Source organism: Hipposideros armiger, unplaced genomic scaffold, assembly GCF_001890085.2.
Source record: "Hipposideros armiger isolate ML-2016 unplaced genomic scaffold, ASM189008v1 scaffold_16, whole genome shotgun sequence".
Taxonomy (NCBI): Eukaryota; Metazoa; Chordata; class Mammalia; order Chiroptera; family Hipposideridae; genus Hipposideros; species Hipposideros armiger.
Window position 1 is genome coordinate 2574137 of NW_017731366.1, and position 13680 is coordinate 2587816.

Genomic DNA, 13680 nt, shown 5'->3' on the forward strand with positions numbered 1-13680 from the left:
CCACCCATTGAGTGCCAACAGCAATTGAGGTTCAACTATAACAGGAGGGCACACACAACCCACACAACACTCCTGGAGCACCAGAAGCAGGTGACCTGGGAGACTGTGCCACTGAGCCCCACAGGGCACTACATAAGGCTACTCGGCCAAGATGAGGAGACATAGCAGATCTACCTCATACATAGAAACAAACACAGAGAGGCAGGTAAAATGAGGAAACAAAGAAATGTGTACCAAATGAAAGAATAGGAGAAAAAGAACTAAATGAAATGGAGGTAAGCAAGCTACCAAAGACAAAGTTCCAAACAAGGGTTTTAGGATGCTCAAAAATCTTAGTGAGAACTTCAACGAAGAGATAGCAAGCATAAAAAAGGACATAGGAACCATAAAAAAAGAACCAGTCAGAAGAATACAATAACTGAAAGGAAGAATGCACTAGAAGGAATCAACAGCAGGCTACATGAAGGAGAGGATCAAAGCAACTATTTGGAAGACAAGGTAGCAGAAAACACCCAATTGGAACAGAAAAAAAAAATCCCAAAAAATGATAGTTTAAGAGACCTCTGGGACAACATCAAGCATAATAACATTCTCATCATAGGGGTACCCAGAAGGAGAAGAAAGAAAGCAAGGGATTGAGAACCTATTTGAAGCAATAATGAAAACTTTCCTAACCTGGCTAAGTAAATATACATACAAGTCCAGGAAGCACAGAGTCCCAAACAGGACAAACCCAAACAGGCCCACACCTAGACACATTACAATTAAAATGGAAAAGGTTAAAGGCAAAGAGAGAATCTTAAAAGCAGCAAGAAAAAGGTACCTAGTAACTTATAAGGGAGCTTATAAGACTGTCAGTTGATTTTTCAGCAGAAACTTTGCAGGCCAGAAGGGACTGGCATGAAATATTCAACGTGATGAAAAGCAGGGACCTACAGCCAAGACTACTCTACCCAGCAAGGCTCTCTTTTAAAATCAAAGGTCTATAAAGAGCTTCCCAGACTAAAAAGGGCTAAAGGAGTTCACCATCAACAGTATTACAAGGAATCTTAGAGGGACTTCTTTGAGATGGAAAAAAATCTAAATTATGAATAATAAAATGGCAATAGCTACATATCTTTCAATGTAAATGGATTAAATGCTCCAATTACTTTCAATGTAAATGGATTAAATGCTCCAATCAAAAGATATAGGGTGGCTGAATGGATAAAAAAACAAAACCCTTACATTTGCTGCCTACATGAGACTCACTTCAGATTGAAAGACACACACAGACAGAAAGTAAAGGGATGGAAAAATATTTCATGAAAATGGAAATGAAAACAAAAAAAGCTGGGGTAGCAATATTTATACCAGACAAAATAGACTTTAAAACAAAGGCTATAACAAGAGACAAGGAAGGACTTAGTAATCCCACTTCAGGGCATTTATCCAAAGAAACCCAAAATGCTACTTTGAGGGGACGTGTGCATCCATCCACATGTTCATTGCAGTACTGTTTACACTGGTCAAGATGTGGAGGCAGGCTGGGTGTCCATCGATGAAAGAATGGATAAAGAGGAGGTGGTACATATAGACAATGGAATATTGCTTGGCCATGGAAGGGAATGGCTTCTTGCCATCTGCAGGCGAATGGATAGACCTGGGAGTATTGTGCTGAGAGAAAGACAGATGCAATGTGGTTTTACTTATATGTGGACTCTAAGGACAAAATTAACAATCAAAACAGAAACAAACTCATATACCGAGAATATTTTGATGGTTGCCAGATGGGTGGGGGCATTGGGGGTGCGAGTGAAAAAAGGGGAAGGGATTAAGAAGTACAAATTGGGGGCCGGCCGAGTGGCACATTGGTTAAGACCTGGCTTGGGATGCCAGCTCCGAGCAGCAGGGCCCCGGCTCGGATCCCAAATGGGGGCCAGTGACACTGCCCTCTACAGCTAAGATGGTGAACAACAGCTCGACCTGGAGCTGGGCTGCTGTGAGTCGCCAGCGACGGCATAGGCTGTAGCCCCTGCTGCAGTGGGCTCTCATAAGCTATGTGTGTGGCTGGCAGCCAGTTTGAGAGGCTGGCAGCCAGTGTGAGCTGCCAAGAGCCGCTGTGAGCAGCCATCCAGAGGCCAGCGACCCATCTGCCTCACCCGGGAAGAGCGCAATGATGGTACCAACATGAGCCAGTGAAGTGACGTCCTCCACAACTAGACTGAAGAACAAAAGGACAGCAACTTGTCTGTTCCCCTTCCCAAGATTGCCCAGCGCTGTTCTCCTCCCCCAATTCCCCAATAAAATCTTTAAAAAAAAAGAAGTACAAATTGGTAGTTACAAAGGCGTTAAGGGGATGCATAAGGAATGTACTCAATAATAAGGTAATAACTATGTGTAGTGCTAGGTGAGTAAGAGACTAGTCAGGGGGATCATTTCTTAAATTATATAATAGAAATGTCTAATCATATACTGTGCACCTGAAATTAATATAAAATAAACTGACTGTCAACTGTAATTGAAAAATTTTTAGAAGGGGGATAAGGTGAAGGGGAATAAGAGGTCCAAATTTCCAGGTATAAACCAAGTCATGGTGATGTAATGTACAGCACAGGGAATATAGTCAATAATATTGTGATAGCTGGACTTACCACAGTGATCACTTCTTTAGATATATAAATATTGAATAACTATGGTGTACCCCTGAAACTAACATAATATTGTATGTCAGCTACATTTAAATAAAAATCTTAAAAAAAAAGATAACACTCCTGGAAGTGTCATTATATGTGCAATTCACTTCCAACTGTTTAGCAAAACAATGTTTTAAAAATTAAAAATATAAAAGTATGAGACATAAATAGATGGATGACAAAAAGATAAAGCAAATATGACAAAACAAATATTTTCTGATTAACAAATTGTTAACAAAATTGTTAATTGTTGAGTCCAGATGGAAGGTCTATGGCTGTTCTTTGTATTGACCATCAGCTTTTCTACATTAAAATCCTTACGATAAAAAAATAAGTCTCTTCCTCCCCTAAAATAAATATCAACTATATTTCAGTAATAATATTTTATTTGAGGTTTTTCAATGAACTATAAAACCAATCAATAGAGTTGAGACATACACAGAATTACCTTTGATATAATAGAAGCTCCTGAATATAATAGAAAGGGCTTCTAAAATTTCTTGTTTCCACCTGAATTCATTCCACTGGGATCCATTAAAGTTTCTGAACCTTGCAGATTCAGTTAAAGTTAGTCAACTTAAAGTGACTAAAGTTAGTTCTTGGCTTTTCCTTTTTTTATAGGAAGTTGACCTGTAGCTTCCAAATACTTATTAATGAGGTCCTCTTGTGTGGATGACGAACACGGCTGATATCTGCAGTACTCCATTGTGTATTCTCCCTTGCCCTGGGTTAAAAAAAAAAAAAAAAGCAGAGATTTTATACATACACACACACACAATTTTATATATATATCAAGTAAAGTCATGCACAGACAAGATTTCACAAATTTGATCATTTTGTAGGGTAGTCTCTTAAAAAGCGCTAAGTAAAATTTCAACACTTGCTTACCTCTGTGCATGACCTAAGTTCAGTGGAATAACCAAACATATCATTTAGAGGGACCTGAAAATAAACACAGTAGATATTTTAGCATTGCTTACTGAAAAATATTTGAGAAAAATACAGAGAAGCCTTAGTCATTTAATTCCTTCAGCCTTAGGTTTCTCATAACAGTTCTTGGTTTAAAAGAATTAAAAGCCAAAGAGAAACATATTTTTGTGTCACTGCAAGTAGAAACCCTATTTGAAAATAATTTCATTTGACAGTCACAACTAGAAACCAAATCTTTCAGTTTCACAGAGTGGACATCACTGACACCCTTCCCACCTCATCCCCACTCCACTCTCTGGCAAAAGCTCAAGCATTATAAGTGTTTCTCCTGTGAAAATGTTAATACAACTTTCCTTTGGACACCTCGATGATAATGCTGATAGTAGTGTCTCCTAGGAAGCCTTATAGGACGTGATAAACACTTTCTCTCATGAGTTTTAAGTAAGGTACAGGAAAAGGAATAAAATATTATCCCAATAAATTAGAGAGAACATAGTAAAGCAGCTATGCGAAAAAAGCTACAATGAGAAAGGAACGGTAACTACACATCTAAGAAAATGACATAGTCACAAAAGGCCTACGTGAAATGAATCTCATTTTTAGCCTTTGCATTTAAGAGTTGCTCTAACAGCAAATTATAGAAATTGCCACAAAAACAGAGGGTGCCAAAAAAATGTACACACATGACTTGTATTCATCTTTTGTTATCAGTATATATTGAGTATTACAATTTTAATACAGTTTACTCCTTTCTTAAAATGTGTATGCATTTTTTTTGGCACCCTCTGTATATATAATCCAATAATCAAATAGCCAGGGAAATGTGTCAATTTGCTCTACAATCTCCAAAAACAAAAGGTAACTCTAATTCCCTCCTGTGGTTAATAAAAGCAAGACTGTCAGTGACCAATAGTACTTACTTCTGCATACAGTGTAAAATAGCCCTCAATTCCATCTTGTCCTGTGATCACCCCATGGCGCCGGTTAATTCCTGCAATTACTGGTCCCTGAAATTCATTTGGGGCTATAACTTCCACAGACATAACAGGTTCAAGAATACATAATGTTGCATTTGCCAAGGCTGGATTTAAAAAAGATAAATAAATTAGTTTATTAATCTTTAAACAAACTGGAACTCTTCTATCCAGATACACAAAAGGTAGACAGAGGGTGCTCTCCTAAGCGCACACACATACAAATAACGAAGTCAAAATCTGGACTCGCTTTTCTGGTAGCAGTAACAGTCACTCTTCTAAATAGAAATTCCAGTAAGACAAAATTTAGTTTTAGTATTAGTGTTTCCATTACCATAATTTTATCCTTAAAAATCATAAGCTGCAGAAGATAATATAAAAGGATTCTTAAAACCACATTCAATGAAGTCTTTTACCATCTAAACCATGTAGCTGAGAGTTACTCATTCTCGCTTTCTGAAATGTTCAGGAGTAAAGACACTAACTATTAAGTCTTTTGACCTAGGTACACCAACTCTTTCTTGTTGATCCCTGGCAGACAGTTATTTTTAACTATATAAAAACAACCTGTATCACCGAAAGAAGTGGGGAGGAGGGTCCCCTTCATCTACTTGGAAACAATGATCAAGCGACACCTGAGATCTGTCTTTCCTTTTCTAGGCTGAACAATTTCAACGTCTGATTGAAAATTACAATAGAAAGACAAAATTTCTAGTTCTGCTCTGCCTCTAATAAGTTATATGCCTTTTGGAAAAACACAATCTGTCCAGGTCTCAAGTTTCTTCACCTAAAAAATAAAGACATTGGACTAGATGCTAAGGGCCATTTAAACACTAAAACTCAATGTGTATGTCCATGTTTACTTTTTATACCCTAAATACATAACCAGAACACTTCTTATTGTGACAAATGCTGATTGAGTTTTAAATGTAACAATGTGGACAGAATATAATGTATAATATAATAAAGTATATATAATTTAGTATACTAAAGTATACTTTATTATAGTATAATAAATGAGGTATAATAAACTTCAACATTCATACTAAATTTGGGCGTTATGAAAGTACAAAATAATACTTCAGCCTCAGACTGGAAGAATTATCATTATACAAAGACTTTAAGCAAAACACAGAAAAGATGATGAAAAAAAATATTTGTTTTAAAATAACCATAATTTCCCAAGCATCAATTTGTTTATAATAAACTAATTAGCAATTATTCTTGTATGCTCATTAAAGCACTTCTTCAAAAGATACTATTAGCTTGAGTGCAATAATTATAACAATTTAATATCCTTGCATTTCTTTGAAATATTTCCTAACTCAAATCATATTCTAGCTCAGACCTACCTTTGACTAATTAGTCCCAATGAGTAAATCTGTTCTGAAAAGAGGAAAAACTGAACTTCGCAGACTCCTAGGCTTCATTAGTTAAGCCCCGCAGAACCCTCACAGATATCTACAGCAGCAGACTAACAATTCGTGTTGCTTCTTGGGTTACCACAACAGCAGAGCCTCCTTGGCTCTAAATAAATGCATTTAATGTAGAAGAAGTCACCCAGAAAGAGAGAAGTGAGCAGAGGAGACATATTAAGATTTAGTTACACATTAGCTAGTGTTTTCAAGGACAGTAGTATAAGAGCAAGACTGTGAAAGGAAGGGGCCAAGTATACAGCACCCATCACTTGACGGCTGAGCATGGTCTGTCTAGTTCTCAGCTCCATATCCCCTCACCCTGCCTTTTCCTTTTAACTTCCTCCTTCTCCCTAAATCCACCTCCTGATTCACTTCCAAAGAACCCTGCCGTTAGTCGTTAGTCAGGACTTCCTCTAACCCCAATCCATGTGACAAGACTCCAGAGCTAATTCACCTGGCCATTATTCAAGAGTCAGATGACAGCCAAGCCCTGAAAACAGTTTTTCCTCAAGCAGATCCATGTGGTGTGTACCTCTGAAAGGTAAGACATACAAAGACCATTATTGTCACAGGACCGTTTAGGCCTAACATGGTGGGTAGGGGTGGGAATGCTTCTGTTCCAGCCCACTAGGAATAACGTCGTCGTAACAGCAGGCAGTGCTGAAGAGGCTGTGTGAAGAGGTGTCAAAACTCTGGTCTGAGTTTAGCATTCAGCCCCACCACTAACCAGCATGTAACCTTGGGCCATTGAATTAATTACTGAGTCCCAATTTTCTCAACTATAAGGTCACTGTGAGGGTAAGATATGATAATCCATGTACTCAGCATAATACGCAGCACATAAATAATCAATATTGTTATCATGGCCACTCTGAGACAAAGCTGAGGCTTGGGTGGCATGGCACAGTGCTACGTCAAAGGTAACAGGAAGGGAAGCGAGCTTAGCACTCACTGTGTCCAAATAAGTGCGTGCAAGTGTTTTCAAGTCCGTTCTCATTCACTATTGTGGAACTGCTCTAAGTATCATCTTTGACATCATCACTTTTCTCTTCCAGAAAGCAGAGCAACTTTCTGAGGAGGAAAACCTGGGTCTTCCGATAGAAGAGCTCGGTGGGATCGACAGAACTGAGGCTTGGCAACTTCATGAGAACAGGCAGGTTGCCCTGGCTGCCTTGAACATTATCGAGAACCACTTTTGTGGGAAAGAAGAAAAAGACGATGGTGTAATATTACCAGCCCTGCACCAAGTTCATGAATTCTTAAAGTGATGAACAAAAAAGCACCAAAGTTCCACAACTTCTAAACCAAGGACCAAATCCTAAAAGGTAACTTCTTTAAGAAGCAGCACTGCTATGTCTTGGTGAACCACCAAGGTGTAAAGCTTTCTAAACTGAACATTAATAAAACTTTTAACACTTAAAAAAAACCAAAAAATTCCTAATGATTTGCCCATTTCCATCCATAAGTATGAAGCAACAGAATCAGGATTCAAACTCAAAGCCTGTCATGTAATTGGCAGGAGATCAAAACAGGGGCCCCGTCAAGTTAAATGAGCTCACCATGACCCTGGTAGGCCTTTCTCTCTCTTGCAGAGTGGCCACAAGTTCAGGGTTTCTGGGGAGACCAAGCATAGTGCTCTTCCTAAACTCTGGCCATAGAGAACGAGGCAACGGTTACATCCATAGGGTGCAACATGCCCATAATGAACATTCAATGTCACATTTCAGTCTTTGTTACCTCAATGAATAATGTCAGGGACAAAGTTTAAATTGTGACTGAAAATAGTTCCAGTTTTCATCTCTTTAATGAAAAATACATGGGAATTTGAACTATTTCACCTTAACACTCTCATATGGCATTCAATGGAGGTGTGCGTTTAAAACCTGATTTTCTTACTGAGCTTGGCAAAAACTCGCTTGTACCCTTTATATTTTTGTCTTACATTCATGGAGAAAAAAGAATTAGATGAAGGAACAGCAAAGTAATTCATCTTTCATGCTGGCATCCTACTTATTTGCACATTTACCTGGCAAAAACCGCCACCAAAAAAACTTCTTGTGCTTTTCCTTTGCACACCCAACAGGAATTAGTCATACTTAATAATATTTGTACATTTAAATAATGAAAAATTAAATGGTACATATTCAACTGTTTAGTTCATATTTGTAGATATACAGACTTCTTCATGTATATGTATGTGTATATTATGGACACATACATCTATATTTATTTATGTTTCATATAGGAGCAATTGAAAAGGATGAGGCTCTTTGTTAATTGATAACCATACCAATTATCTTACTTTATGTAACCTCTGTCTCCAGGAAAGCTACCGATTTCCAGTCAAGAACCCACATAGAACTATTGATGATTTCTAATTTGTTTTAACTGTACTTTAAAAAAGTATCACAATGTATACATTTGCCAAATCATCACACTGTACACTTTAAGTATCTTAGAAAATTACTAATGGCTCCCACTAGTTTCAGTAAAATAAGGAATTAGCCACCTTGTCATGGTATGAGCAACCTTTTCCAACCATCGCTCCAGACCTGATCACAGATGCAAACAGACTGAAAACAACATGAAGTCCAAAAATCATACAGAATCAATAAAATCCTGATTTACAGAGTGCTTATGACACAGTATGTCATGATTAATCTAATTTTCTACTGTCCATTTTGAAATGAAATGTTGAAAACATTTCTGAAATGTTTTGTGAATCATGATATAATGCTCCTAAAGACACTTACAGTTACTACTAAAGGCACTTATGAATGACCGTATAACAGATATGATGACAGAGAATGAATTTTCTGGCTTCAGGACACAGCTTTGAAGTTCTTTTGACTGAATAACCCTGATGTCAAACTGCTGTGTGGTCATTTGCTTTTCTCTCTTAAAAGCAAGGAATCAGATATATTTGCAATTGCTTTGGGCTCTGTTTCATAAGGGTTTTATAAACATACCATTCTGTCTGGGAAAGGCTGACAATTTTCGCATTTTAGCAAGAAGTCTGCACTGTGAATAAGGTTTACTGAATTCTTTCAAAATACTTTGCCATTCTCAAAATGCGTAACAGCTTACAATGGCATACATGAAAGAATTAGTCACAAATTTATGGATATCCTGACATCTGAATAAGTCACGAAAAATAGCATAACTGTAGTGTTTCTTTAAAATATTTCTTAGAATTCTGAGCATTTTTCTTTTCTATTAAAAACAGAACTTACAGATTACTTATGATTTTAAACATATAAAAATTACCAGATAACTTAGGAGTCAATCTGGCAAGACAGACAGCACAGTAATCCACCTCACTTTGGTTCTAGGGGTACCTGCCCAGGGCAGATGTTTCCTGGTGTGCCGCCCAGCACTGCCTTCTCAGGCTCTGACGGTCCACGAGGGAAAACAGTCACAGTGATGCAGCAAGTGCCAGTACATGGTATACCTTGTTTCAGAGCCCCTTCTCCTGCGCGGATGAAAGAGATTTCGTTGGAATCAACCATGTGATGTGCTCCATCTTGCAGGACAAACCGAAGCCCAGAGAGCTTGTGACCGGACAGAGGGCCCTTCTCGCAGGCATCCAAAAACCCCTGTGAATGAATGCATACAACTCCTGGGGTGAGTGGCTCTCACTTGCAGATGCATTACCAAGAACTCCCAAACATTTTAGTATTCAGAAGTTTAACATTTTTATGTATGCTATATTTCACTCCTTAAAAAAAAAGCTTTAAAAATGGAATAGCCTTACAATTTAAGTTTTATTATTGTGGCATCTGGATGAGTAATCTCTTGGAAAAGCATATTATTTAAAGATGTGAGCTGGTTTGAAAGTGATGCTCAGAGTGCTAACAATTACTTTCTAAAAACTCCATCTTCAGGAATTACTTTGCTTTCATAACCCATTATAGAGACGCATGATCTAAATTTTATAAGGAAGAAACAGAGGAAAGGCAAATCTAAGGAACTCCCTAAAAGAAAGCTTCCACCAAAACTGGCATTTTATTCCACAGCTGTGTCTTGAGTTCCTACTATTTACTTATCTATCACTGCTTCGCTTCATTGTCAGATCACTACATTATAGCTTTAGTGTTGTACAGTATCAGTAAGAACTAAAGTTAAAAGGTAATTTTTCCCAATGCAATTATTTTAAAAAAATAATAACTTCATTGAGGTATAACTGATATAAAATAAACTATATATATTTAAGAGTAGATTTGATAAGTTTGCAATTCTTTTTCACTCAGTCATTTAACAAATATTTGTAGAGCTCCTACAATTCAAGTTAAGTTTTTCTTGGCAAGACAATCACATGACTGCACATACACTACAATATATTTCTGACATTTCAAAACTGTAAACTCTGGGGTCGGCCGAGTGGCACGTTGGTTAAGAGCTGGCTTGGGACACCAGAGGGCCCCGGTTCGGATCCCACATATGAGGGTCAGTGACACTGCCCTCTACAGCTAAGATGCTGAACAACAGCTCAACCTGGAGCTGGCTGCCGTGAGTTGCCGGCAACAGCGTAGGCTGCAGCCACTGCTGAAGTGGGTTGTCATGGGCTACCGTGTGTAGCCAGCAGCCAGTGTGAGCAGCCAGCAGCCACTGTGAGCGGCCGTCCAGAAGCTGGCGACTGATCTGCCTCGCCCGGGAAGAGTGCAATGATGGTGCCAACTTGGGCCAGTGAAGCAACGTCCTGCACAAATAGACTGAAGAACAAAAGGACAGCAACTTGTCTGTTCCCATCACACAATTCCCCAATAAAAATCTTTAAAAAACAAACAAACAAACAAAAAGCTGTAAACTGTATGCTAAAAACATACCTAAGCTCTAATTCAGCTCTCATTCAGCTTGGAGAATAGAAGGTAATTTAGAAGTGTGAATGACAAAATATTGTCTTGAAGTAAAGGATAATGGAAGAAATACACTAGCCACAAAAAAATGCTATCACCACTGAAACCAAAATTATAATCTGTTAACAAAGATTTCTAAATTAAAAAACTAAGAAGCTCAATCTACAAGAATAGACGGCTGCTAAAAGTTTACAATAGTCTTAAAGCCAGTGACCTAGAAAGCAAATAAAACACTAACCACTTACATGTGCAAAGCACTTCACAGTTCTTAAAGAAATGGCAGTCTTATCTGACTCTCAGTTTTGTGAGGGGTTCAAGTTTGAGTATTTTACTCTCAGCTTACAGAGGAAGAAACTGGCTCTGAAGGCTGTGATGTACCAAAGAGCACGTTTACCAGGAGCGGAGATGATGGCAACACTCTGGTGCTGGGAATCTTGATCATTCTACAATAATCACCTAAAACTTTCATAAATCCCTAATGACTACTACAAATTTCAATTGCTGATTATAATCAGTGAAGTAGTTTCAACTTATCAAGAGAAATGTATAACTTTTTAATCAATTTATGAAGAGAAATAGCCATGATTAAGAAACCAAATGGTTTCCTTTCATTGTCATACCATAGATATATAACTCAAACTTAGATGAATTGAAGATTCTAAATCAGATGGAATGCTTAACAATTAGATAAAGAAGCAGGACTGTAACTAAAATGAATCCTGGAAGACAATGTGATAAAAATACAATCTGATACCTAATAAACTGTTTTTGATTTTTTTAAATGCAAGAAAGATTTGTTTTTACCTTTTCTACAGCAGGCACAAATTGCTTTGGAATATTTGCCCCGAACGTTTCATCCGAAAACTCCAACCTAGTGTAGTTCTCTGGGTCCAGAGGCTCCAGTACACCCATCACTTTTCCAAACTGGCCTGCACCACCTGATTGCTTTTTATGTGTAAACTCAAACCTGAAAGTGATTTAGGACGAGAAAAAAAAAATCAACATGGCATTATGTACTGTAATTACCAAAAATGAAATAATTCCTACTAATTTCAATGAAAACCCACATTTCATCACTTTTGCTTTTTCCTTTGAATATGATAGCCCTGCTATAAAATTTTATTGTAGAAATTATTTAAAAAGGACACTTCTCCTTTCTGTTCTTACTTAGAGGTGAGGGTGGAGTACAGCACCAAAAAAATCCACTGCTGTAATTCTGCCAGTTCTGAATTTCACAAGTGGAAAAGTAACAGGCAATTAATAAAAAGGAAGTCTAAGAGTCTTGTCCTAGTAACCTAGAGAACATCCCAAAGAGCTTACCAATTTCTTTGGAATTCTTCCCTCTCCTAGGACACAGTGTTCTCTCCTGAAATCTCTACAACTGAGGGCAGTTACTTGAAAGTAGGAGCTCTGCAGTTAATTTATTCAGATAGTTCCTATTTGACTTTACTACTTGGATATTATGGACTGATGAAATAAAAGAGAAGGGGGTTTCGGGTGGAATAATTAACACCTGAAAAATGATTAATGGCAAAATGATGACTAAACATAAGTAAGTCATGCAAATAGACACAGGTCAGTGTTTACTTCAAACCACTAATGGCAACATAAATATAACAGAATAAGCATTTTACCTACATATTAAACACATGTAAACATAGAATGCTATTTCCCTGAAAAAACATATCATGAGTATCTACTGTTTGCAAGGCATTTCTTCCTTTAAAGTGAATCCTTCCAAGACCATAAGATGGAAGAAGAGACCAGCTCCCTTCAAAATTGTCTGCAGGTAACTTCCGATAAACGGACATTAATGAGTGTGTTTTCCTACATACAGGTCTGTGAGTGGTTTGGGAGAAGTAAATATTAATTTTGGTAGGAGATGCTAGCTTGGAAGAAGCAGAGTTCATAAAGAGCCTAAGTGTGAATGTGCCTGATGAACTGCCTTTAAACAATCTTCCAGGGCTCAAGAGCTTCAGGATGGGCTGGGAAAAACAAAACGCTGAAAGGTTCATTTTCCTGGGAGGGAAAAAACAGCCATCAGAACCGAGAGAAGAAAAGCAGAAGAGAGACAACTGCCAAATCCTACAGAATTACTGAAGTGATTCCAAAGCTGTGGTCCACGGACATATTCTCTGGTATGCATGAGTTCTTTGAGACATGTTTAATTTGGTTTCTAATCTGACAATATAACATCTATACAACATGCTCTAGATCTGTGCTGTCTACATGATAATCACTAACCATTGACAGATTTAAATTAATTAAAATAAAATAAAATAAAAAATTCAGTTCCAACGATGCACTAGTCACATTTCAAGTGGTCAACAGCCGAATGGGGAGAATGACTACTGCACAGGGCAGTAAAGACAGAACATCCCACCACTGCTCAGTCTACTGGACAGCACTGCTGAAGGACCAACGCACACACCAGTAATCCACGCAGCTTCAGGGGCCATGTCTGGATTTATAATCAAGTGGATGCCAAATAAATTAAAAAACAAAAACACTTATCTGCTGGGCTTGTAGCAAGCACGTTTTACAGATTGTCTTACTTGTTCTTCACCACAAACCGATAAAGTAGGTACTGTTTTTAATCGTCACTTTACAGATAAGAAACCTGAGGGTCACAGAAGCTAAGTAACCTGCCCGATGTGATACAGTCATTCCATGGCAGAGCCAGGATTTGCACCAAAACCAACACTCTTAATCAAACATTTTTCTAGAAGGCTAGTAAAATGTAAACTGATTTAATCTGCAAATGCTGCATTCACTTCAAAAGCCATTAGAGGGCGCTGCACATATAGATCTTTGACAACAATTTAAC

The 13680-nt window shown here is 37.8% G+C and overlaps 1 protein-coding gene across 2 annotated transcripts in view; it reads right to left on the bottom strand.

The window, feature by feature from the left end:
* Positions 1 to 3043: 3043 nt before the first annotated feature.
* Positions 3044 to 13680, bottom strand: part of GFM1 (G elongation factor mitochondrial 1) — a 52499-nt gene continuing 41862 nt past the window's right edge. Inside the window, exons 14-18 of one of the 2 annotated variants that reach the window (XM_019627127.1) lie at positions 11658 to 11820; positions 9449 to 9593; positions 4526 to 4686; positions 3564 to 3617; positions 3044 to 3399 (exon numbers count right to left, since the gene is read on the bottom strand). In XM_019627127.1, coding sequence (XP_019482672.1) covers positions 3268 to 3399; positions 3564 to 3617; positions 4526 to 4686; positions 9449 to 9593; positions 11658 to 11820 — 655 coding nt within the window. In that variant the 3' untranslated portion in view covers positions 3044 to 3267. Of the gene's footprint in view, positions 3400 to 3563; positions 3618 to 4525; positions 4687 to 9448; positions 9594 to 11657; positions 11821 to 13680 lie in introns of those variants that run through there. The other variant, XR_002122210.1, reaches the window with a different exon arrangement.